At 36.2% G+C, this 25464-nt stretch overlaps 3 protein-coding genes across 3 annotated transcripts; all 3 read left to right on the top strand.

Annotated features, from left to right (window-relative positions):
- Nucleotides 1-565: 565 nt before the first annotated feature.
- Nucleotides 566-8415, top strand: LOC107840133 (fatty acid amide hydrolase). The gene is made up of 20 exons (XM_016683877.2): nt 566-1398; nt 1619-1728; nt 1843-1903; nt 2406-2596; nt 2679-2808; nt 2930-3007; nt 3087-3234; nt 3483-3595; nt 3676-3751; nt 3857-3928; nt 4447-4498; nt 5131-5211; nt 5291-5374; nt 5562-5665; nt 5816-5908; nt 6692-6760; nt 7229-7293; nt 7718-7779; nt 7878-7973; nt 8079-8415. Exons 1-20 carry the CDS (start codon nt 1320-1322, stop codon nt 8145-8147), a joined length of 1833 nt encoding a protein of 610 aa, XP_016539363.2. The 5' UTR covers nt 566-1319; the 3' UTR covers nt 8148-8415.
- Nucleotides 8416-13718: 5303 nt separating this feature from the next.
- Nucleotides 13719-21671, top strand: LOC107840130 (retrovirus-related Pol polyprotein from transposon RE2). The gene is made up of 4 exons (XM_047395635.1): nt 13719-13954; nt 14049-15958; nt 20306-20332; nt 21609-21671. Exons 2-4 carry the CDS (start codon nt 15299-15301, stop codon nt 21669-21671), a joined length of 750 nt encoding a protein of 249 aa, XP_047251591.1. The 5' UTR covers nt 13719-13954; nt 14049-15298.
- On the top strand, nt 21230-25274 carry LOC107840129 (fatty acid amide hydrolase). The gene is made up of 5 exons (XM_047394976.1): nt 21230-21716; nt 23008-23168; nt 24577-24657; nt 24739-24822; nt 25037-25274. The coding sequence occupies exons 2-5, from the start codon at nt 23058-23060 to the stop codon at nt 25232-25234; spliced, it is 474 nt and encodes a 157-aa protein (XP_047250932.1). The 5' UTR covers nt 21230-21716; nt 23008-23057; the 3' UTR covers nt 25235-25274.
- Nucleotides 25275-25464: the final 190 nt, after the last annotated feature.

The raw sequence follows: 25464 nt of genomic DNA, 5'->3' as shown, positions 1-25464 counted from the left end.
CCTTGATGGACCAACATTCTTATCTATTGCAACAAAAACCTTTAATATTATTATTATTATTATTATTAATAATAATAATAATAATAATAATAAAAGGAAAAAAAAATATTTAGAAAGCACGACTGAATTTTATTATAACGCTAACACTTGGTTTAAGAAAACTCTAAAATAACAGTAGCACCACAAATTTTTTTTTTTAAAAAAAACTGTAGTTGCTTGTGCAGAGTAACTGGAGAAGTGAAAATTTCAATAAAGTTGTCAACGAAGAAAAACAGGAATTCCATGCTAGCTGGACTGATATTAACCTAACCAAAAAGTTACCCTCCTCAAAAGGGCCTGAAATCAAGACCCAGTCAGGGATTGAATGTTAAAGAATCAATAACACCAAATGTAATTGTAAATTTGAACAAAATTTACTCAATAACATAAATTCATTTGAAAAGATTGAATATTAAAACATATTTTAAGATATTCTGGGCCTTATTGTTTTTTAAAAAATAAAATAACATTGTAGCTGTCATTTATTTGATAATATTTTGTTGTATTTTGCAACTTAGTATATTATTATTTTTTATTAAGTAAATTTTATTTTTATTTTAAGATTATGAATCCTAACTAGTTTAATGTTAGTTAGCAAAAAAGTATACTTTTTAATGAATAAAATTGTGGGCGTCTCTAACTAATATTCCATGTAATCCATATTAAGTGGATTGTTGGAACTTCTTCCATCGCAGCATTTTTTGAAAAAAAAATTCAAGAGAAATTCTGCAACATTTTCAATAGTTATCATTTCTTTTAACGAGGTTCTTAACTACTTTGATGTTTTCTCTCGAATAAATCAGGAATAGTCAAAAGTATAAATGGTGTTGCCATACGTAGGCCAATAGTTCACTTAATATGACCAGGGACAGGGAGAGTAGTTTGCTATTTTTAGCAAGTAGTAGTAGTTGTGTTGTGTTTCTTTGTCAAAGATAGCCACTCCATTATAACATGGTTCGAATTTCGCTGGTGGGTGGGAGACTGGACTTGTTATTATAGGTAAAAGGACAAGGCCATACGCACACCATGACACACAATTGGTCAGCATGACTACATGCTATTAATGGCTATCTTTCGTCATTTCTGATGCATCATAGTCTTCGCCTTCAACCGCTTTATAAAAAGGACTTTCGAGATTTAAACTCCTAAAAACTGTAACCATGAATGTTTAAATCAAATTTATATATTTGAAAACTAAGTGAAAGTGTCACACAAATTGGAATAGAGCGAGTAGTAATTAATCAATACACTACACGGTTTGAATTGTTTGTTTGTTAGAGATGGGGAGGAAGAGAGTGATGTTGCCTGCGAGTGAAATTGACATGACGACTGTGAAGTATATGCCTCAAAGAACTCAAGGTCAATCCTCCATTCATAATTTGTTTGTTGAATTTATTTTTTTTTAGTCTGGAAATACATAGATAATAAGTTGGAATTTTCATATCAAAATGGTGGAATATTAATAGGTTTTAAAATGTTTGTCAGATTGTTGTTATAAATCTCTGTATTGTCAACTGAATTATTTAGTTAGTGGTAGTTTCAAAAATTTTACTGTGAATTTGAACCTATGGACTTGCAGGTCCACATCTGACTGGATTTTGGTTGAAACTATCTGTAATGTTGGCTGAGTTACCTATTATTGGTTCAATGATCATGACTCTAGTGAAGAACAAGAACCAAGGAGCTGAGGTCTAATTTTTAATGCATTCAATTTCTGTTTGTTTTTTTATGTTGCAAATATTCATGACAAGGGGGTATCATATTCTATGATAACTAAAAATTTCGAGTTTTCATGATTGGTAGATGTATAAGTATACCATGATACCGGAGACTCCCTTGTTTGCACCTGAATTTCCTCCTCAAGGTTAGTTGCAGCATCATTCTTTCTTCAGTATTTATCTTGAATTTTGCAACATTCAGCTATCCCTGGTTTACGAATAGACCATCATGATAAAAAGAAACTGTTCGACTTGGTCAACATGCTTGTTTAAATAGGATTATCTTTTGCTCTATACTATTATCCAAGAAAAAAAGGCTTATTGGTTGAAAAGAATTTTATAAGTTGAATTGTTTTCAATTATCGAAAGGTGACTCCTTGATTATTTTCGGTTAGATTAGTTTGTTAAGCTAGTTATTAAGCGAGCTAGTCTCATCGCCAGATCATCTATGTGAATAGGCTAACAGCTTTATGTAATATTCAATAATTCACACATGAATATACAGAGTTGTTCCTTCTTCTCTCTAATCTCTATCTGCATTGCATCTTCTGCTTTCTTCTATTAAGCTCATCCGTGGTGACCTAAATCACTTCAAAAACCAATGTTACTTGGAGTCACTAACTGACTTTGTATGGCATGTGAATTAAGAGTCGGAACCTGATGTTGTTTGCTTGGAAGAAGATGGGAAACCCGAAGAACGCGTTGAGTTAGCGTTGCAGTGTCTTTCCGATTACAATCCAGGCTCTATTTGTATTACTGATTCAACCACACCATTCCGCTATTGGAAGATTCGTGATTATGCATATGCTTACAGATCTCAGCTTACAACTCCATCTCAGGTAAGTCATTATTTTCCATGTTTTCATGCTCTTCGAATAAATGTATTATTAGGATAAACTTATCTTTTCAGTTGTGACATAGGTAGCAGAGGACTTCATCTCAGCTATAGAAGATTCTAACAACCAGAATCCACCGGCGCCGCTACTCATTTCTTATGATCCTGATGAAATCAGAAGGCAAGCTGCTTCTTCCACGCAAAGATTTAAAGAAGGTACTCTGGTGCATACTTTTTTATGGTCATATAAAGACATTTATTCTGTTGTGCCATCGTACTTCAGAAACAGTCATGCCTGCTACTCAGTTACTATTTCTTAGCGGTTGGGTTTGTGCAGGAAGTGAATTATCAATCCTGGATGGTATCTTCATAGCAGTCAAGGATGACATTGATTGCTATCCGTATCCATCAAAAGGTATGTATTCCAGTTCTAGACTCTAGTCCCCAAAGTATAGTTCTTTGCGAGATTTAGTTGCATATTTAATGTCCAACAGGTGCAACCACTTGGTTTCACGAGATGCATGAAGTGAAGAAAGATGCTGTTTGCGTCTCAAGATTACGAAGTTGCGGTGCAGTTTTTGTTGGAAAGACAAATATGCATGAATTGGCCATGGGAACAACTGGAAATAATCCGAATTTTGGGTGAGTTTAGCTTACAAGCTGTATACAACACTTAATCAAATATTAAATGAAGCAGCCAACCTGGGGGAAAATTGCCATCAAGAGAAACCTTAAAGATTTCATAGTACTGTTCCCTTTTAAATTGTGGACTTAATTATTGTTACGTACGTGGACTCTGTCAAATTTAACAATTTAACTTTGGACTCCATTTAGGAAATTCTTTTTCATTATAAACAGCAGTATGGGTGGTGGATTTGTTCATATTACAGGACACCAAGGAATCCACATGATCCAGATAGGTACACAGGCGGTTCTTCCTCAGGCTCTGCAGCTATTGTAGCTTCTGGACTGTGTCCTGCTGCACTGGGAACAGATGGAGGAGGTTGTCAATGATACCGTGTAGCTCGTAAGTAGTTTTATGAAATTTTTGTATGTCATGTTGCTAAAGTTTATTTTTTACAGGTTCAATTAGGGTTCCTTCTTCCCTTTGTGGTGTGGTGGGATTGAAGACAACATATGGAAGGACTGACATTAAAGGGTAATCTTCTATTGTGGAGAGTTCTGAATTTATACGCCTTCATTCTGATCTATTCAACCCAACCTGTCCATTTGACACCTATAGTTTTTTTTTTTCTTTCGCCAGGTTGATATATACTAGTAGTACAGTGGCAAGTGTTGGACCTATCACAGCAACTGTTGAGGATGCCATATTGGTGTAAGTAGTTAATGGGTTTGAATGTCCTAGAGTGTACTTGTTTACTAAGTCCACTGCTTATAGTTCTATAATGATGATGCGATAACGCAAAACGGTCTTAACCATCACCACTGGGGAAGAATGTGCAGTCATGTAGCTTGTGAAAATAACTCCTCCTGGTATTTGGATTCACATAATATGCCTGTGAAGTGTACTATCAGCAGAAGGGTTGATTGTGTTTCTCTCATTATTTCTATGTATCTAGTTTGCTTTATTTTGCTTAAGTCTACTCTCTTAAAAGATCTTGGGTTTTCCCCTTTATTTTGGGACGGGAGAGGGTGTGTTTCTTGCTCTATTTATGCTTTAAGAGATGAAAGTAGTAAAGGTACAAGACTCCTTCCTCCTACTATTCAAATTAATCAATCTATCAATGAACTACTCCTTAATCTCTAACTAGCCAGGATTTCTCTACTCTTTTGCTTTAAACGATCTTAAGATAAACACTTTCAGAAAGCTAAGTCGTGATATCTTACTATCAGGTATGCTGCAATTTTAGGATCTTCTCCTGCTGAGAGAGTTTCCTTGAAACCGGTAATCACCCAAGAATATTGCATGCTCACCATTATAATCTAGATTGTATGATGCATCTTTTTATTTTTATTTATTTCATTTCTTCTATTTCTTTAAAATGTCACCGACTACAAGGTGTTGTTATGGAGTTTTCTAAGCATGTTCCTCCAAAGGCATTGATTGACCATCTGCTCTAGTTTCTCCCATATCTTAAAACCCCAGAAGAAATCAGAAGAGAAGAGTTGATATGCAACTTCTTAGTGTTGGGAACCCTGGTAGTATGTAAACTTGGAGAGAAAGGCTTCTGGCGTGGTAGTTTCAGGTTTTCTCCAAGTTCTGCAGATAGAAATCCTGAAGTTGTGCAACTCCGGTAATAGCCAGGTTTACGTGAATTACAATATTGAAGAAAGTAACTTCTAGCTGATGTGGTAGAGTGTAAACATCAGATCTCGAGAGTAGAAAGTAAGAGGTTGATTTCTAACACTTCTTTTTCTAGTTTAGATGATCTAGGGAGCATTGTACTTCTTGTTTGGATTATTATCTGGAGCCATGTTTCATTTGTAAGAATTAGTTTCACCTTACGAGTTCCAGAGCTAACTTGTGCATGTGCCTATTTCATAAAAGTTCTTTAGTGTTTCTTTACAACGTTTCAGGCCCTCCCATGTTTACCAAATTTAAGTTCGTTTGAGAGCTATAGCTCTCTGGGATCACTACGATTTGGAAAGTATACTGAGGTAATTGCTTTTCTTGTGGAGAAGTGGTCTGAAACGTAACTTTCTTGTAACTATATTGTTTCTTGACTTCCTCCTGCAGTGGTTCAATGATGTTTTTTCAACTGAAATATCTGACAAGTGTGACGATATTCTTAATCAGCTATCAGAAAAACATGGGGTCAAAGTGAGTTTATTGCACATATCTATCCAGTTCATTGGTGCTGTCAAGGAATTGTCCTTGCTCATCTGCCATCTTTCTTTCTTAGAGTTGGGGGGTCTTACGAGCATCAATTTTGTGACTAACTATTTTCTGTCTATCATTTCCCATTCCTGTTTTCTTAATTTTTTTTGTCTTTCTTCCCTTGATGAAGACGATAGAGATTGTAATACCGGAGTTGCATGAGATGCACAATGCGCTTATTGTTTCTCTTGGCTCTGAAGCACTATCTCAGCTGAATCCTTATGTTGACAATGGGTATGTCTACCTTAATGAGCAGGTCTTTCACGTGCTTGAGCTCGTTTGTCTGGGGCAGAGCATGACACGACGGCATTATTCATATTATTCTTGTTGAATACATTGTAGCTCTGCATTTATATAATAAACCGTTCTTAACCTGATTTCCAGGAAATTAGCAAGATTAACATGTGACACTCGGATAAATCTGGCAATATTTCGGGCATTTACAGCGTCGGAGTATGTTGTTGCTCAGTGTCTAAGGTGTGGCATAATTTAGCAAATTCTGAATTTGATCTGCGCTCCAAATTTAGTGGCATCTAAAGATGCATTTGAACTGAGATGTGCATAGCTCGATCATTTGTTACTTGTTTTAGAAGTCTCTGGCAATGGTACTCTGTCCTTTCGGGTAACGGTTGCATAAATACAGCAAGACATATCCATTGTGATTCCACAAGTGGGGTCTGGGAAGGGTAGGATGTACACAGACTTTACCCCTACCTTTTGTGTGGGATAGAGAGGCTGCTTCCGGTTGCATAAATAAAGAGAAAAATCTTGTCAATGACACAAGTTTTTTCTCACTCATTGCACACTTGTATCTGGTGAAAGTGAAATTAAATCTTTTGGGCATACCTTGTTTTGGATCCATCGGTTAGGTTGCTGCTCCTCATAGATTTGCTCAATTAAAATCATAATCTCTTTTATGTAAGAAAGTGATTATTAGGCTTCTTTTTTTTTTCTTTTTTCGCGATTGGTGTTGGGCTTAAGATTATGTTTAACAATCATTTAGATAGGTTTTATTTCTTTTCATAAAAATGAGCCAGTAGCTTTATGCTCGAAGATTTTGGTTGCTGTATTGTTCTCTCTAGTCTTGTTTGTTCCATTGTATCTTTATAATAATAAAAAACATGCATTCCAATTATTCTTGGTATTTATTCAATAAACAATTCGGGAGAAGTGCATTATCTTCTTTTACAGGCAAGATGCAAAGTTTATAAGTAGAATAAGCTACTGTATAAAAGCTGTAATCTCTTTAATTAATTTCAGGCAAAGGTTTATGTATTACCACATGGAGATTTTCAAGAAGGTGGATATCATTGTGACACCTACTACTGCGTATGTAACCACGAACCACATTTCTATCTTTGGGTGCTAGTGCACGAATTTTGTTATCACTTTGTTGGTTAAAACACTTTATTTCCCATTTGAATGAACATCTGTAAAATCTATGTGCATCTCTCTTTATGTACATGCACCTAATCTCTAATGCTTGTGAATAGCATTACTTTCCTCACCGTTCCAATTAAATTATTGATTTGTTCAGTGATGAAGCATGAATTAGATTTTTCTTTAACTGGAACAACAAGAAGGTGGTTTGATAGTTGGAGATTGATTACTTTGATGATGTCAAATTTAGATATCACATCTTTAAAATGTTTTATGTATACTCATAAAAGTTAGTAATATCTTTGAAAAATATACATATATGTGAAAATCAGCAGGTTTGTTCATTATTTTCTGCTGCTGGAATATGAATATCTGTGAAACCATCTTTATCTAACTATTGTTTTCCCAATTCTTCAGCATGACGGCGACAATAATATCCCCATCTGCTCTTACAGCTGGAGAGACCAATATTCCTGTTGTAGGTATGTCGTTATGATACACTGGTTCATGTGTTTGTGAGATGCTGTCAACTGCTTGATGTCTGACCGAGTCTGAAAAGATTGATCATATGAGCGCTATGGAGCGTTTGCGCACACCTATTTTTCTTTTCTCTTTGACTTGGTAAAGTCTAGACCCCCCAAATCTTCGCTCCCTCCCCCGGACAACAGTGATTCATCCTACTTTTCAGTTTGTTATTTCAGCTCCAAACCTTTTTGTTGGACATGAGATGCACTTACAACTGGAGTAACTACTTCTGTTGTTGCACATGCTGATTTAAGAAAAATGATCCTCTTTTTAAACTATAGTTAGCTGCAAACTGCGTGTGCATTATCCTTCTTTACTATTGTAGGTATGTACTACTTTACAATCTTATATTGGTTTTTGTTCCAACACTTTCTCTTCCAGGAAATCTTATGAGGTTCGTAGTAGCTGGAAATCTTCTGGGCTTTCCTGCAATTTCTGTCCCTGTAAGCATAGCATCCTTATCCCATGTACCCTAATATGGTGGTACCAATAATATCTCCAAACTGTATCTAAGTTTTTGTTGGTATCTTGTGTGTGTCAGGTTGGCTATGACAAGCAAGGACTTCCCATAGGGATGCAGCTCATTGGGCGTCCATGGAGCGAAGCATCCATTTTGCGCGTGGCAGCTGCCATAGAGGTATTACCCCCTCCTTTATCAACTAGATCCATTCTGACCTTCCAAAGTCGATCCATCCCACTCATTTGACACCCTTGGTAACAGTCAATGTGTTTCTTTTTTCAGGAAACTTGTGCTGGTCCTAAGAAGAAGCCGGTGCAGTTTTATGATATTTTGAAAGGGAATCCAATGTGAGATTTGCACTTTGAGATTATTGACTGGTGGCGCTTCTCAGACGTTGGTGATTTGAGAATGAACAAAACTGTAGAAGTGGTTCATCTTCATGAAATCTACCTCTTCTCTCCAAGCTTGGGGGTGGGTGGAAATGCTGTTTGATTCTCGTTCAATAAAAAGTTGTTGGGTGGTTTGGGTTTGGTAGCACAAAACCCAATCTTCTTTAGTTTTGTTTACTTTGACGATTCCAAGGACAGCTATGTCTTTTAACAATGCTTGTTCACAGATATTATCGTATTTAAGAGTTTTAGCCAAATTTGAACGGCATGTGTAGCACAAACTTATCATAGCATGCACAATTGTTTTCTTTTTTTTTTTTTGGGTGGGTGGGTGGTTTATTGATATAGTTTTTATGATAGATAAAAGGAAAACATTTATTTATTTAATTTGATATTTAAATAAATGGAAAAGGGTCAAAAACTATTCAAAATGGATTAAAAGTACACTCCATCTATTTTTTTCTCAAAAATACCCCTTTGTTTGTTTTACTGGCTCAAAAATACCTTTTCATTAATTTTTTGGCTCAAAAATACCCTTATTTATGATGGAATGCCATCAGACACGCCACATGGATCTCCATGTCAGCATGCTATGTTGAAAATCACTTCATTTAATCCATCTAACCGTTGGTCCATTTTATTCTATTTAAACATCCAACTCGGCCCATATTCAAAAAAATCGACCCAAGAGGCAAAATTCAAATTTTCAATTTTTTTCCCCTCAAATCATCCCTTTCACTATCTTTCATTCCATTATTAACATTTTCAAATTAAGTTACAAGACTCACTTGAGTAATTCTTGTCCTCATCAATTCGTGGTTGTCCTACATTGCTACTAAAGTTTCTTTTTTTTTAAATTTTAATTTCATCTACTCCTCTCACTACAATCAGGTTCCTCATCAGGCTAATTCAGATAGGACATCCAATAGCAACCTGAGCTCTTAGAAATCAGATCGACTATTTGAGGATCCAATTGTTTAGGGTCGACTCAACTTAAACCCAATTCTTTCGGCTTAATTATTTGAGGACCTGGTTGTTTCTTTGTCACGACCCGATTTCCGAGTCATGATGGCACCTACCACATCCCACCGGTAGGTAAGCCGATATCATAATCCGGAGTTATTGCAATGGGTTACCTTGGTAAGAACGTCCAACTTGGACCCTATATGTGAACACAACATATAGCAATAACATTTCACAACTAAGGACAATCGATATTCAAACACAAATCCCACGACCTGATAGTATTAATACAAGAGCCTCTAAACTTGACAAGAGGACTTTACAATCTCAGAATCTAAAATGCCTTAAACAATCTCATACATTTGTCTCAAAAGCAAAAGATAAATAGGGATAGAAGGGATAGAGGGCAACTCGATCCCCAAGAGCTCACCCTGTCTCCGAATAGTCAACTCGTATGAACTAGCTCAACGGCGGCAACTAAAACCTAGGCATGCACCAAAAAGGTACAGAAGTGTAGTATGAGTACCAAAACACTGGTACTCAGTAGGCATTATCGGCCGACCGAGCTCAAATATAATGTAAAGACGATATAAAGAAAAATAATGATCTTAAAGTCAAGGGATAGGATCGTACCTGAATCTACTTTGATACCACTGTAACAACATCTATACTATTAAAGCAATAACATGACATACTATTTCAATATACTCCATAATCACCATAACAACTGAGTATTATTTCGAAAGCATACAACCATATACACAATAGCAAAACATCTACTTGCCATAATCATCATCAACAATCTTTAGAACATACACACAAGAACTTACCACGACGTCCCATACTGCCGGGAAGTACACGAAAGAGAGCAAAACAAAAAACTCATCACGGCGATCCATACCACCAAAGAGTACACAAAAGAATACAACTAATAATACCATAAAGCACAACTACTCCATCAATTTATCAAAAACCGCGGGTAGCACAACCCCGCCATGACTCATTACCGAAATCCACTTCCAAGTACCCATACCATAATTCAACATAAAGAAAGCAACATTGTCATAGCATAGCATGTAATCATTAGTTCTATAATTCATTTATAAATACCGCAAAGTCCATACTAATTAACCTTATTTTTTTCAAAAGTCAAAAGATTACAAGTCTTAAAATCACTAGTCATCAAACTGGGGAAAAAAACTACAAGCCACCCATAGTATTATCATAAGGCCATTCTCTAATTAGCATCATCATGACATGAGTTATCAATTAAGGCATCTCAACTTCACATATTAGGAGATAATTTAACTATCCATCACACAATACTAGATCTATCATCACCAAGCATGTCACAACCTTAAGGACTAATTTCCATATTTTAATCGAGTAAAGTCCACCAATTAGTTTACTAGGCTTCTAGATTCCAAATAATAATCATATATTTTAGAAGTAGCTAATTATAACATAAGCCACCTTACTAGGCAATATTTCATAATATAACCTCTTATTCAAGTCAAGTATATATATTAGGTTAGCCCTTGAATTTTTTATGCAAATTTACATATAACACTAAGCCTTAACTCAATATTAGGCATAAATTTCCTCTAGTAGCTAGCTTAGCATAAAAAAAGATCACACCTCTTATATAGTGATTTGGAACAAGAAACAATTAATAATTTATCAATAGAGACCTCATAATTCTAGCACATAGGGGGTTGGCCCCACACGGCCTAACTTACGAATATCAATGCATATAAGAAATTTGCCCCACATGGCATCAAAATGTTCTTACCTCTTTCGGATTCACCGGGCATCATCACAATATCAACATATCCCGCCGAATTCATTGAACATCATCATAATATCACACATTCTTCCGGACTTGAATCCGGGTATCATCATAATATCACACATTCCTCCGGACTCGAATCGGGCGTCATCATAATATCACACATTCCTCCAGACTCGAACCGGCCATCATCATAATATCACATATTCCTCTAGACTCTAACCGAGCATCATCATAATATCACATATTCCTCCGAACTCGAACCGGGCATCATCATAATATCACATATTCCTCCGAATTAACCGGGCATCATCATAGTATCAATAATTCCTCTGGATTTGCCGGACATCATCATTGTATTAATATTTTCCAAGACAACAACATACACACATAAATGGCCCCAAATCAATAAACATACAAAAGTTCACAATAATCGAGTAATAGAGATGTAAGATGCATAAACCATCACACTTTATTACTAGTCATCATCATGACATGTGAGTAGAAGCATAGACATGAGTATCTAGATGACATACACAATTACCATATTTCCTTGGCTATCCATAACACAGTAATAAGACAACAATCAAGAATACACATTTTTCAACCATCGACCTTATTCATTAACCGACAACTGGGTTTAACCCTTATAATCTTAATAACATAATTTAGACGCTCATCAAGTATCTAGGTTACCAAAGTCCCACTTCTAACTCCCATTAATAGTAATGTCACTTCTACAAGATTAACTTCTACCTGGATTTAGGCTAGGTTATCTAAGTCACACCATAAGGGCTAATCAATCATTACTAAGCATATAGGAGAAATCGTCTTCAAGTATTCTTCCTAAGACAACCCAACACCAAGGTCATCTCCTATCTAGGCATTTTATATAGGTCAATACACTCCTAAGGATAGAGAAGTATACCATTCATGTCTACTTAGACAACTATAATGTTCACACACTAGTCATGAGACCACAATTAAGCTAACTAAGGTCCTAGGCTAAGGGTCAAATATCATACCTTACAAATTCATGGCCTATAGGAATTAATAAATCCCAAGTTTACCATTTAATCAACTATCGTCTGAATTCCCCGCCCAATCTCGTAAGATATCAATGATTAAACTACAAACAAGCTCAATCTCTACTACGGATAAGCCTAACCTACCTTGAATCCAAGCAACTCACGAACCAACGAGTTTTCCTTTTCTTTTCGAGAAGCTTCCTCTTCCACAAGCAATGCTATCAACAATATAATGTAAGCATTACAATAAGAATGAAATACCCATTATAGCATCATTATGCCATGAGTTTCAAATAGACACCAAAACCCCAATTAGGTTTCACCCTTGGAAAGGAGTTTCCAAGACCAACCATAGACTAATTATCTTTAGGGAGTTAAAAACCCTCAAGAAATTTGAGTCAAACACTCAATTTTTGGGGATATAATTGACCCACAATGATTTAGGATTTTGAGTTAAGAAATAATGCAATTAATATCAAATTAGAGGAATTCTTACTTTGAATTTGTAGTAAAAAGATAGATTACAAGTTGTTTAAGTTTCCAATCAACCCACAAGACCAATTTTTGAGTCACCACTCTTTTAGGCTGCTAGGATTTTGATAGAGGTGAAGAATGCTCAAAATCTGTCAAAAGCCCCTTTTTATACGGTTTTAGATGGGCCCGCAAGGTCAAAAATAAATTTTGATCTTTCGAACTCATTCGGACTCCATTTTTCGCAAACGAACTATGTAGCCCCACTAAATTCGACATTCCGGACGCATTGGTGAAGTCAAATTTTTCATATGAGGTCATTTAGACTACGTGTGGGTCCCACACCCTATATTTTGATATTTGACTTTTCGACTAGTTGGTCGAAATGAGCTCGGGTGCTATGGGATCCAAACCAAGGGTCTATCTATCCTAAAATTGATCTTACATAGATGTTGGCACAATCGAGATTTGCATGCGAAGTTATTTTACTGAAATTTCGTTCGGCGGCCGTTTGAAATCGACAAAGACTTCCAATTATAAAAGTGGTTCTAAAAACCAAATGAACCATCAGGTAACCGAACTATCAATTCTAGCAAGTCACTAATGACTTGGGATGACTATGGAGGAGCTCTATCGACAAAATAAGCAAGAATACGGCTAATGACCTGAAGGGTCATTACATTCCTCATCTTTCGCTTTGATTGATCTGGAATATCTGAACCCATCACACGAAAAAGAAGTAATCAAATACTTCAATTTTTTTTCTCTTGGGTCGATTTTTTCAAATATGGGTGGGGTTGAATCTTTGTAAATAGACAAAAATGGATTGATAGTTAGATGGATTAAATGAAGTGATTTTTCACGTGTATGTTGACGTGGATTGGTCGAATGACCTTTTTTATCCACGTGACATGTTGGGTGATATTTTGTTAGAGAGATGGTATTTTTGAGCCAAAAAATTAATGAAGGGATATTTTTTAGCCAAAGAAAAGTCAGATGAATATTTTGAGCTAAAAGAGGATATTTTTTATCCATTTCAAATAGTTTAAGGATAGTTTTGACTCTTTCCCATTAAAAAAATTATTAAAGAACAAACAGAAAATCAAAAATAATTTTACTAGATTCTTCCTTTTAAGATTATGCGTTTAACTTTTGAGATCTCTTGATTTTATAATTTGAATAAAAGAAACTAATCTTTTAAAATTTTTGATGCGAAAAAATCACAATACTTTATAAGTACATAAAAAATTAAATTTTAAATAAAGAGAATATAAGATGGCGGGAACATGACGCCACTAGTGGTGTCTTCACCAATGAATTCAATTGCTCTCCATGACTCCCCACTCCCTAACAAGTTTGCTTCATTCCAAAATAAAATAATGGCAAATATATTTTGTCATTTCTGGTGCATCATACCCTTAGCCTTTTTTTTTTTTTTTTTTTTCAAATGTCTTACTCAATTTCAGTCTGTTAACAGCTAAGCTTCACCGCTTGCCGATAACCGCATCACTATAAAAAGTATTAACTTCTTCGTTTCACATTTTTTTTCCTTCTTTTTAATAGTAATTAATCAGTAGACGATTTTAATAGTTTGAATTTTATTTTTTGTTAGAAATGGGGAAAAAAAAAGTTAAGCTGCCGGCGAATGAAGTTGACATGGCAAAATGAATATTCTATTTTTTGCTTAATTGCAGCTATTATATGTGCAAATATGTTTGCTATGTGCATACCTTGTTATTCACTTATTCTCACAGGAGCTTTGTAAGTCTTATATAGGTTGTTAGCATGATGTAAATATTGTATATTAATGTAATCATATATTGTTCTATATTGGTGTAATTACATAGATTTGATTTAGTAGTTAAAGAGAATAATAGTGACTTTAGTAAGAGCAGATTTGGTGGGATAGAATAGCGGATTTAGAGGGATAGAAAAGCTGATCTTTAGCAATAGGAAAACGGATCTTTAGGGATGTAATCATTGAATATTTTCTATTTAATGACAAGACTCTCAATATTGAGAGGCATTCAGCAGAAAATTGACATGGTATCAAAGCCTTCTCTTGGCTGTCTTGTTTCATAGAGTTCATTTGTGGTTTCTTTCAATCTTTTTGGAAAATTTTGGTTTTTGTTGATTGTTCCTCGGCAATTAACACCTTGGTCATTTTGGTTATTTTTTTTGAGTCAGTGTTTCTAGTTTTCATAAATATGACTTCATATCAGTTTGAATCATTCAGTGTTCGTTTCACTGGAAAGAATTTCTTATCATGGGAGTTTCAGTTTCAGTTATTTGTCACTGGAAAAGAACTATGGGGCCATATAGATGGAGCCGATCCTGCTTCTACTGATCCTACAAAGTTAGGTGAATGGAAGATTAAAGATGCTCGGGTGATGACATGGCTTTTAGGGTCAATTGACCCTCTTATTGTTCTTAATCTCAGGCCTTACAAGACAGCTAAAGCCATGTGGGATTATTTACAAAGGGTTTACAAACAAGATAATAATGCCCGACGCTATCACTTAGAGTATGAAATTGCTAATTACTCTCAAGAAGATCTTTCTGTTCAAGATTATTTTTCTGGATTTTAGAACTTATGGGCTGAATTTACAGATATTGTTTATGCCAAAATACCGGCCGAATCTCTCTCTGTAGTTCAACAAGTTCATGAGCAAAGCAAGCGAGATCAATTTTTTGATGAAGTTATGCTCCGAGTTTGAGACTGTTCGCTCCCACTTGATGAATCGTGACCCGTCAAAGGAATTACTTCGGGAAGAGTAGTGTTTTGTCACACAAAATGCTTTCAAGTAAGTTGATAATATTATTGTTGCATTTGCTGCCCAAGGTAAAGGAAAGGGTAGGGATATGATTAGAACTCAATGCTACAGTTGCAAGGGATATGGTCATATTGCTAGCAATTGTGGCAGAAAGTTTTGTAATTATTACAAACAACAAGGACACATTATCATAGAGTGTCTCACACGCCCTCAAAATCGTAAGGTTAATGCTTTTCAAGCTGGGACAAATGGTTTCACTACTGAGAACTCATCTTCGGGACAAGTTCTTACTCCTGAAATGGTAAGACAAATGATCATGTTATCTTTTTCAGCTTTAGGGCTACAAAGTAATGATCTTGCATCTAATTTTTGGCTTGTTGATTCTGGAGCTTCCAATCATATGACCAACTCATCTAGTATGCTAAAAAATGTTCGTAAATATCATGGTCCATCACAAATTCAAGTTGCCAATGGTAGTAATTTACCCATTACCAAGGTTGGGGATATTACTAAAACTTTCAATAATGTTTTTGTGTCACCAAAGCTCTCTACTAGTCTTATTTCAGTTGGACAATGGGTAGATAACAATTATGATGTGAATTTTTCTCGTAATGGTAGTCTTGTGCAGGATCAGGTGTCGGCAACGGTAATTGCGAAGGGGCCTAAAGTTGGACGATTGTTTCCTATACACTTTTCCATTCCTCGTGTTCTATCATTTGCTTGTACTTCTACACCTAGTAAGACTGAGGTATGGCATAAGCGCTTAGGACATCCAAATTCTATTGTGTTATCTCATTTATCAAATTCGGGTTTATTGGGGAACAAAAATCAATTTTCCACTGCTTCCTTTGATTGTTCCACCTGTAAATTAGGCAAGAGTAAAATTCTTCCTTTCCCTAATTTTGGTAGTCATGCTACAAAGTGTTTTGATGTCATTCATAGTGATATTTGGGGTATTTCACCAATTGTTTCTCATGCTCATTTCAAGTACTTTGTGATATTTATAGATGATTATAGTCGATTTACGTGGGTATATTTTCTTCGTTCCAAATCTGAGGTATTTTCTATATTCAAGACATTTTTGGCCTGTATTGAGACTCAATTTTCTACTTGCATCAAATTATTGAGATCTGATTCTGGTGGAGAATATATGTCTTATGAGTTCAAAAATTTTTTGCTTGAAAAAAGAATTGTCTCACAACGCTCTTGTCCATATACACCACAACAAAATGGGGTTGCTGAACGTAAAAATCACTTTAGATGTCACTCGTACTTTATTGATTGAGTCCTCTGTTCCATCTAAGTATTGGGTGGAAGCTTTGTCTACTGCTGTTTACTCAATTAATAGACTACCATCTAAAGTCTTAAATCTTGAATCTCCAAATTTTCGTCTTTTATCACAAAAATCTAAGCTATGATAATTTTCATACATTTGGTTGTATTTGTTTTGTGCATCTTCTTCCTTCTTAGCGTAATAAACTTTTCGCTCAGTCTACTAAATGTGTTTTTATGGGTTATAGTACTTCACAGAAAGATTTTCTCTGTTATGATCCATGTTCTAATAAATTTCATGTTTCTAGAAATATTTTTTCTTTGAGAATCAGTATTTTTTTCCTACTCATGTTGAGTCATCTCCTGCTTCTTTTCTTCTTCCTACTTTTGAGGATTTGTCATCTTCTTCTAAGAGGTTCAAACCTGAATTTGTGTACGAACGTCGGCGGCCAACTTTACCCCCTCCTGATATTGATCCGCCACCTGAAACTGCTACACAACTAGAATTTGAGAATTCTTCAAGGCCTGCTCCACTTGAGCCCACTCGGCGATCTACGAGAGTATATTGTCCTCCTAATTGGTATGGCTTTTCATCTACTTTTTCTACCATTTCTGTTTCAACTTGTTACTCACAAGCTTCCGAGCATGAATGTTGACAAAAGGCAATGGAGGAAGAACTTTTGGCTCTTAAAGAAAATGACACATGGGATATTGTTTCATGTCCTTCAAATATCCATCCAATTGGATGTAAATGGGTTTATTCAATTAAACTTCATTCTGATGGAACTCTTGATCGGTACAAAGCTCGATTGGTTGTTCTTGATAACAAGTAGGAGTATGGTGTGAACTATGAAGAGACTTTTGCACCGGTAGCAAAAATGACGACGGTGCGAACTATTATTGCCATTGCTGCTTCACAAAACTGGACGCTTCATCAAATGGATGTCAAGAATGCTTTTCTTCATGGTGATCTCAAAGAGGATATTTATATGAAACCTCCACCAGGTTTGTTCTCATTACCTACATCAGATGTATGCAAGTTGAAGCGGTCTCTGTATGGATTAAAACAAGCTCCAAGAGCTTGGTTTGACAAATTTTGGTCTACTTTGCTACAATTCTCTTTTGAGCAGAGCAACTATGACTCATCTTTGTTTCTTCAAAAAACATCCACAGGTTGTGTTCTTCTTTTGGTATATGTCGATGACATTATTATTACAGGAACTGATTCCACTAGCCTGCAACAGCAACTTAAGGATTCTTTTCATGAAAGATCTTGGTACTCTTACATATTTCTTGGGTTTGGAAGTTCATCGTGTTTCATCCGGTGTGTTTCTAAATCAACACAAATATACCCAAGATTTGATTTCTTTGGCAGGTCTTCAGGATTCCTCCTGTGTGGATACTCCATTAGAATTGAATGTAAAGTATCGCCGGGAGGAAGGCGATCTTCCTGATCCAACTATATTTCGGTAATTAGTTGGGAGCTTAAATTACCTTACTATTACCAGGCCTGATATCTCTTTTGCAGTTCAACAAGTTAGTCAGTTCATGCAAGCTCTCCGTCATCTTCATTTGGTGATTTTCCGTTACATCATTAGATACCTCCAAGGAACATCTAATCGTGGATTATTCTTACCTAGTGGTTCGCTTATTCGTCTTAATGCTTTTAGTGATTCTGATTGGGCGGGATGTTCTGACACTCATCGTTCGGTTACTGGTTGGTGCATCTTTCTTGGAGAGTCTTTGATATCTTGGAAGAGTAAGAAGCAAGACCGCGTGTCAAAATCTTCAACAGAGGCTGAATATCGAGCAATGTCTACTGCTTGCTCCGAGATTGTGCAGCTTCATGAACTACTTGCTGAGATTGGATTTCCTCAATCTAATCCTACTCCTCTCCATGCTGACAATACAAGTGCTATTCAGATTGCTACTGATACGGGACAAATAGCCATCTTATCTTTTGATGGCATCTTTAGAGGCCAACACATAGAAGCTCAAGACTTGATCACCTTGAGGATACGAGAACATGCATGGAGGACCCATTTTGAGCATGCCATTAAACAAACCCGTGTGTGGAAGATTGCGTGGGGGTTTACGTTTGATGCCAATTCGAGACTACAAGTTTTGAAGTGTGACCCCATGGTTTTGGAGCATTGAAGAAGCACCCTTCATTAAGGGTATTTTGAGGTGTGCACATGTTAAAGAAACGACCCATGACTTCTCCTTTCATTAAGGGTATTTTGGTCCATTATACTATGTAATAAGCTAGGCTATATATAGTCTCTTATTAGGTTTTTTCTCTTTAGTTGTTTATTGATGAAAATATAAGACATTGAAAATCCTCTCTCTTGAGAGTAGACCACCTTAATGTAGTTCTTAGTTAGGGCTTGGACTAGCCATTGTAGCTTAGGGCTTGGAGAAGCCAATATTGTTCTTTGCTTGGAAACGGTGGATCTTGAGGTGAGTTGATTCCCTTGGCGGTCACCGTAAGAACTTGGTGCTTGTCAACGTATTTTGTAGAGGTTTTCGAGTTTAATTTACTCTTTAGTTGCTACATTATGTGTTCATTTTGTGTCAAGTTACCTATCTTCTTTTTCGTTTAAGTTTGTGTTTGTTGTTTTCGTTGGTGTCTTGTCGTGTGGACTGTTTTGCGAAGATTGTGGACTATTTTGTTCTCACTTAGATACCGTTTGGTATCATTTGGTATCAAAGCCATCATTGATTTCGTTCCCACGAGATCAATCTTGGGCTTGCTATCTTGAAAAATCACAAAAATAGTGTTGGAAAAACTAAAAAACGCAAAAAAAAAAAAGTAATCTATCCCGTTTTTGTGTTTGGGCTAAGATTTGAGGCTTGGTTTTCTTGTGTTTTTTTTTTGTGTTTTGTTGTTTCTAGTGTTAGTCCCCTCTTCACTAACACTAATAGAGTCTACATCTAAATTTTGAGCTAAATCCAAGTGGGTCTTAAATGTTGAAAGGTTGTTGATATTGTTGTTGAAGATTGGTGGCTGGAAAAATATTTTGTTGATGTTGTTGTTGAAGATTGGTGGCTGGAAAAATGTTTTGTTGATGTTGTTGTTGAAGATTGGAGCTTGAATATGTGTTGTTGATGTTTGGGAGGTCCAACATTAACCTTAGAACTCCAAGATTCAAAGTTGTGTTCTTGGTGTTCTTGAACATCTTCATATCTTGTTGAAGAGAAAGTGGTTTGTTTGATCTAAAATCAAAGAAGAAAGAAGGTGTGGTCTTGTTAGTCTTGAAACACATTCCAAGACTATTATAAAAGAAGAAAGGGGGGGCCAAAAGACTTCCAAAAGGTCATATTACCAAAAGAAAGAAAGGGTCTTCCCAAGACCTACAAAAGAGGAAAGAGGGACAAAGGCTTCAAAAGGTGTTTTGCCAAAAGGGTGAAAGAAAAGTCAACCCTTTTATTTGAACATTAAAAAGCCTCTAAGTCTTGTTGTTTCCCTCCCAAACCGAAAATACACTCTTTCAATTGAACATTGATCAATACAAATTGAAAACAAGAAAAAAATTTCTCCAAACTTTCGACAATTTTCAACAACCAATGAGAGGATGCCACGTCATCACCGAAAGTGCTTAAGCTCAAGAATTTTAGATTCTTAGTTTCATTTTATTGTTTCATTAGTTCCATGTCTTAATTCTAGAATTAATTAACAACTCGTAATCACCTACTTAGTTGTAGATTAATTGTTGAATTCGTTTCTTTCATGTCTTCGTTATTTATGTGTTTTTCTCGTTTTTAAATCGTAGTAACCTTTTTTTTTCAAGTTCGTAAGTAAATTTTATTTTTGTGTCTTGAGTCGATCAAACAAGAATCTATTCCGGCCGCCAGGTAGAATTGACATCCTATTGACTACCGGAGTATAAGCAACTTTCAATATTCGCCGCTCCAATTGTGAGAATCACAAAGGTTGGTGTATACGAGTGTTGGTGAGGAGCTTTTACTACTAATCTTGTTTGTTCATTGTGTAGGTACACAGGTGATATAAGGGGAACATGTCTTCGATAGACGGGGATTATTGTGACTACAACATGGGAGACTATGATTGTAGTGAGGGGTTTTATGGCTACGAAGTTGAGGGAGATTGCGGAGGCTATGAAAATAGCCATGATCAAAACTTGGGCAGATTTGAGAGTTACGATTTTGAGGGAGAAAATGAGGTAAATGAAGTGCCTAGTGCTTATGGTGAACTTGGAGATGATGTAGGACCTCGTGATAGATCTTATGATGAAATTGAGGCATGTGAGAAGTCTTACACTTCTCACTCCGAACCTAGATTTGGTATTTAGGTATAACCCTTTCATTCGCAAAGCTTATGAGAGCTATGATGAGAGTACACGCGAGGAGTGTGAAGATTCATATCCTCTACCTTGTAGTACTTCTTATCAAGGTCGATATAGTGTGAATGGTTATACTAGCTCTAGTAGAGGTTGTCCAACGAGAAGAAAAGGGTATGCCTCTCCAAAATCGAGAGGTACTCGTGTGCCTTACAATGTTGATCCGAGAAGGAGTGTACACTCCGGAAAGGTGACCATTTGTGGGATACCGGGCTGCCTCGTTGTGTTAAATGATAGATACTATAGAAACTATATCCTTCCATCCATGGTTGACTAATTGGGGTTGTTTCGCGAGCCTTTACTTGTTCCATACTTCTTGGACGAGTTTAAGGTTACCAAGAGGGTCAAAGTTGTCTTCTCCCAATTTGAATACCATGAAGGTACAACAACAAACCCAGTGTATTCATACCTTGAATACCATGAAGGTGTGGTGAGATATTCTTCCATTGACATACGGTCATATATGCTTAGGTGCCAATTGGTTTGCACAACATAGAGTTTCAAATGTGCAAAATTGGCCTAATGTTGTAAGAGACCGGTGGGGAAATCACCTCGTGACATACATGCTGCCCGATCCGCAAAGAGAAGTGAATACTTACTCCAATCCGAATGCTTATGAGAGACAAAAGATTGAGAGAAGTAAGGGTGTTCAAGGTGGTAATCTGAGAGTGGAAAAAGGAGAGGTTGTGTGGAGCGAAGTGAGGGCATTGCCACCAAACCGAGCTAACATTGTTTGTCCTTCTATTTCTAAGGACATTTGTGTAGGTACCGACATGGCAAGTGAAGGAGGGAAATGCCGAAGTGAAGTTGCTGCCCAAGCTTGTGTAGGACCTTCACAACACAACAAAGGAGAGTCGACTCAAGAACTTCAAGGTAAAATAGCTAATTCTTACACTTTTGTGCATGTGAATGATAATTGTGTGGCTAGTAGCCTATTGAGTGTGAGTAGTAGCTTACTTATTTGTGAGTCCAATAATTCTTTGCCTTTTGTTGATGATGTACATATTGTGAGTGTGGATACACTAGTTGATCCTATTGATGACCAAATTGACTCTTCTTGTGAGATCAATTTATGTCCACCTAGTGTTGAAGCCTATATGTTGAATGAAAGTACATCGTCTTGTATAATTGGGGTTGATCAACCTATTTGTGAAAATTGTACACCACTTGAGTATGTGTGTGATGTGATTAATGAAACTCAAGTGAGTAAAGTATTTGAAAAAGTTGGTCAACAAAAGAGGAGTAAACCCGAGAGCTATTCTTGGGACAATCTTGTACTTGAAACCGCTTTGAAACTTGATATTGATCTCTCAGAGAGTGAGGAACTTGCTTGTTCCAAATCTGCCCGTGGGTTGGATCATGCACTCTTTAGGTATAATGTCTTGTTTGAAAATGATATAAACCCTCCTAATGAGCCTAGAGGTGAAAAAGATGGTATAGCTTACCTTGGAGGCTATAGCCTATATGTTAACCCACTATGGTGTGACAACATTCCTCCTAAAGATGGAAATCTCTTCTTAGAAGATGAGAGTACTCTTAAGGATAAGGAATGTGTAGTCTTGGAAGTTACTCCTTCTACTTTGTGTGACTTTATTGTTGAGACTACTCATGGTGATGATTGGGAAACTAATAGTGAGTATACACATGAAGGCGCATTAGTAGAAGTCAACTTGGGTGATACTTTTCTCTACTCACTATTTTCTTTCGATGATATGTATGCTATTGTAGAGAGTATGTCATTTAGTTTGGGTGGAGACCACAGGAAAGGGGAGTGTTGTCTAGACCCGTGTCTATGGCCACTCTTCCCGTTTGACCCCGGTGCCAAATATAGAAATGATGATGTTGGTGCACCCAACTTGTTGCTTGGTTTACATGACAAGCAAAGTGTCACTCTTGGTGACTCCCATAACCAAATCCTTCGTACATCTTTCATTGAGTTTTTAATATTTCATTCTAAGGATCCTTGGTTATATTTCAAATATGTGCAACCTTGGCATGTTGAGATCATTTGTTACGCTAACCCTAACCCTCATGCCATGAGGATTTTGTATTTTTTTGTCCTCTCTTCGGTTTTTCAAGGTTTGGATTCGAGGTCGAATCCTTTTTAAGAAGGGGAGGATGATACGGGACAAATGACCATCTTATCTTTTGATGACATCTTTAGAGGCCAACACATAGAAGCTCAAGATTTGGTCACCTTGAGGATACGAGAATATGCATGGAGGACCCGTTTTGAGCATGCCATTAAACAAATCCGTGTGTGGAAGCTTGCGTGGGGGCTTCACCATGCACGAAATTTGGGACGAAGTTGCTGAGACTTTTAAGGTACTTTAATTTTCATATGCATAGCAATTTATTTTATTAATAAAATTCTTAATTAATCAGTCATAAAAATTATTTATCTGCTACGGCTAAGCAAATATTATCATCTTATTGTCTATTTATGTTTTTTTCTATGGAAAATAAGGTGATTGTTAAATATTTTTTTAACTCATATATGTTTTCTTTTATTTCACACACTTTTTACTCCCAAAAATAATACTTATTACATAAAGAAATAAAATGATAATTGAAATTTTATTATACTAACAAGATTAAATATGTTCAATTAAGTACCAAATAATTTTTACGATTATATTTTTAGTATTGACCCCGGATTGCGCGGGAACGAATATTAGTAGTTCTATAAATGGTGATGTGAAAATGCAAATTGTCCTTGACTATCACCTCTGGGGAAGAATGTGCAGTCATGTAGCTTAACTCATCCTATTACTTGAGTTCATATAATAAGCCTGTGACGTGCTACTATCAGCAGAAGATTTGTTTGTGTTTCTCTTATTATTGTGCGTATCCAGTTCTGCTTTATTTTGCTTAAATCTACAGTTTTAAAAAAAATCTTAAAAAGAGTTTCTCTCTTTATCTTGGGGATGAGACGGAGTGTATTTCCAACTCTATTTATGATTTGAGATATGAAAGTATAAATTTACAAGAATCCTTCCTCCAACTATGCAAGTCAACAAACTAATCAGGATTTCTCTACTTTTTGCCTTCAATGAGCTTAAGATAAACATTTCCAGAAAGCTAAGTTGTGATATCTTACTATCAGGTATGCTGCAATTTTAGGATCTTCTCCTGCTGAGAGAGTTTCTTTGAAACCGGTAATTACCCAAGAATATTGCACAATCATCATTATAATCTATATTAAATGATGCATCTTTAAAAAAAAAAATTCTCTATTTTCATCAAAAATGTTCGCAGAATACAAAGTGATATTTTATAATTCGTTGACCATCTGATCTAGTTTCTTCAGTATCGTAAAAAAAACACAAGAAATCAAAAGAAAAGAGTTGATATACAACTTCTTAGCGTCGGGAAACCTGGTACTATGTAAATCTTGGATAGAAACACTTCTCCAGTGATAATTTCAGTCTTTTTCTGGTCTCTGGATAAATTCTGCAGATAGAAATCTTGAAACTGTGCAACTCCTGTAATAGCCAGGTTTACTTTAATTACAAAAGTAACTTCTAGCTGATGTAGTAGGACCTTAACAAGAGCTCTTGAGAGTACAAAGTAAGAGGTAGTTTAGATGATCTAGGGAGCATTGTACTTGTTCAGATTCTTCTGGAGTCATGTTTCATTTTGCAAAAGTAATTTTCACCTTATGAGTTTCAGAGCTGAGTTGTGCATGTGCCTAAATCATTAAAGTGCTTACTGTTTCTTTACTATGTTTCAGGTCCTCCCTTGCTTACCAAATTTAAGGTCATGTCAGAGCTGGTGCTCTATGGGATCACTGCGTTTGGGGAAGTATACTGAGGTAATTGCTTTTCTGGTTGAGAAGTGTCTGGAATGTAACTTTCTTGTAACAATTCAATTGTCTCTTGACTTCCTCCTTCAGTGGTTCAATGATGTTATCTCAACTGACATATCTGATAAGTGTGAGGATATTCTTAATCAGATATCAGAAAAACATGTATGCAAAGTAAGTTTATTTTCCATATCCAATCATTTGGTTAAGTTCGTTTCCCATATCCAATTCTTTGGTTCTATCAAGGAATTGTCCTTGTTCATCTGCCATCTTGCTTGCTTAGAGTTCAGGGGTCTTCTGAGCTTCAATTTTTGTAACTAACTATGTTTTTTCTATCTAGCCTTTTCCCATTTCTAAAAGGATTTTGTCTTTCTACCCTTAATTGAAGACTATTGAGATTGTAATACCAGAGTTGCGTGAGATGCGCATCGCGCTTGTTGTTTCTATTGGCTCTGAAGGGTTATCTGAGCTGAATCCTGACCTGGAGGATGGGTATGTCTCCCTTTCTGAGCAGGTCCTTCATGTGCTTGAGATGGTTTTTCTGGGGGCAGTACATGAAATGATGGATTATTCATATTCTTCTTGATGAATACCTTGCATCTTTGCATTGATATGTTCTTCACCTGATTTCAGGAAATTAGCAAGATTATCATATGACACTCGGATAAACCTGGCACTTTCTCGAACATATTCAGCGTCAGATTATGTCGCTGCCCAGTGTCTAAGGTGGGTCATAATTTATCAATTCTGAATTTGATCTGCCCCGCAAATTTTGCGGGACTTTCTCTTGTATAACAGCTAGCGAGCTGATGCACA

The sequence above is a fragment of the Capsicum annuum genome, chromosome 8 (assembly GCF_002878395.1).
Source record: "Capsicum annuum cultivar UCD-10X-F1 chromosome 8, UCD10Xv1.1, whole genome shotgun sequence".
Taxonomy (NCBI): domain Eukaryota; kingdom Viridiplantae; phylum Streptophyta; class Magnoliopsida; order Solanales; family Solanaceae; genus Capsicum; species Capsicum annuum.
Note: the sequence above shows the minus strand (reverse complement) of the source record. Positions and strands in the feature narration are given on the sequence as shown.

What these genes read in the sequence shown, in the direction of transcription:
- LOC107840130 (XM_047395635.1), top strand. Translation starts at nt 15,299, where the DNA reads ATGATTAGAACTCAATGCTACAGTTGCAAGGGATATGGTCATATTGCT. An exon ending in CTACACCTAGTAAGACTGAG is followed by an intron (nt 15,959 to 20,305) that starts GTATGGCATAAG and finishes TTGTGTCTTGAG; the next exon opens with TCGATCAAACAAGAATCTAT. An exon ending in AACAAGAATCTATTCCGGCC is followed by an intron (nt 20,333 to 21,608) that starts GCCAGGTAGAAT and finishes ACATTTGTGTAG; the next exon opens with GTACCGACATGGCAAGTGAA.
- LOC107840129 (XM_047394976.1), top strand. Translation starts at nt 23,058, where the DNA reads ATGCATGGAGGACCCGTTTTGAGCATGCCATTAAACAAATCCGTGTGT. An exon ending in AAGTTGCTGAGACTTTTAAG is followed by an intron (nt 23,169 to 24,576) that starts GTACTTTAATTT and finishes ACTATGTTTCAG; the next exon opens with GTCCTCCCTTGCTTACCAAA. An exon ending in CAGAAAAACATGTATGCAAA is followed by an intron (nt 24,823 to 25,036) that starts GTAAGTTTATTT and finishes CCTTAATTGAAG; the next exon opens with ACTATTGAGATTGTAATACC.
- LOC107840133 (XM_016683877.2), top strand. Translation starts at nt 1,320, where the DNA reads ATGGGGAGGAAGAGAGTGATGTTGCCTGCGAGTGAAATTGACATGACG. An exon ending in CACGCAAAGATTTAAAGAAG is followed by an intron (nt 2,809 to 2,929) that starts GTACTCTGGTGC and finishes GGGTTTGTGCAG; the next exon opens with GAAGTGAATTATCAATCCTG. An exon ending in CAGAAAAACATGGGGTCAAA is followed by an intron (nt 5,375 to 5,561) that starts GTGAGTTTATTG and finishes CCCTTGATGAAG; the next exon opens with ACGATAGAGATTGTAATACC.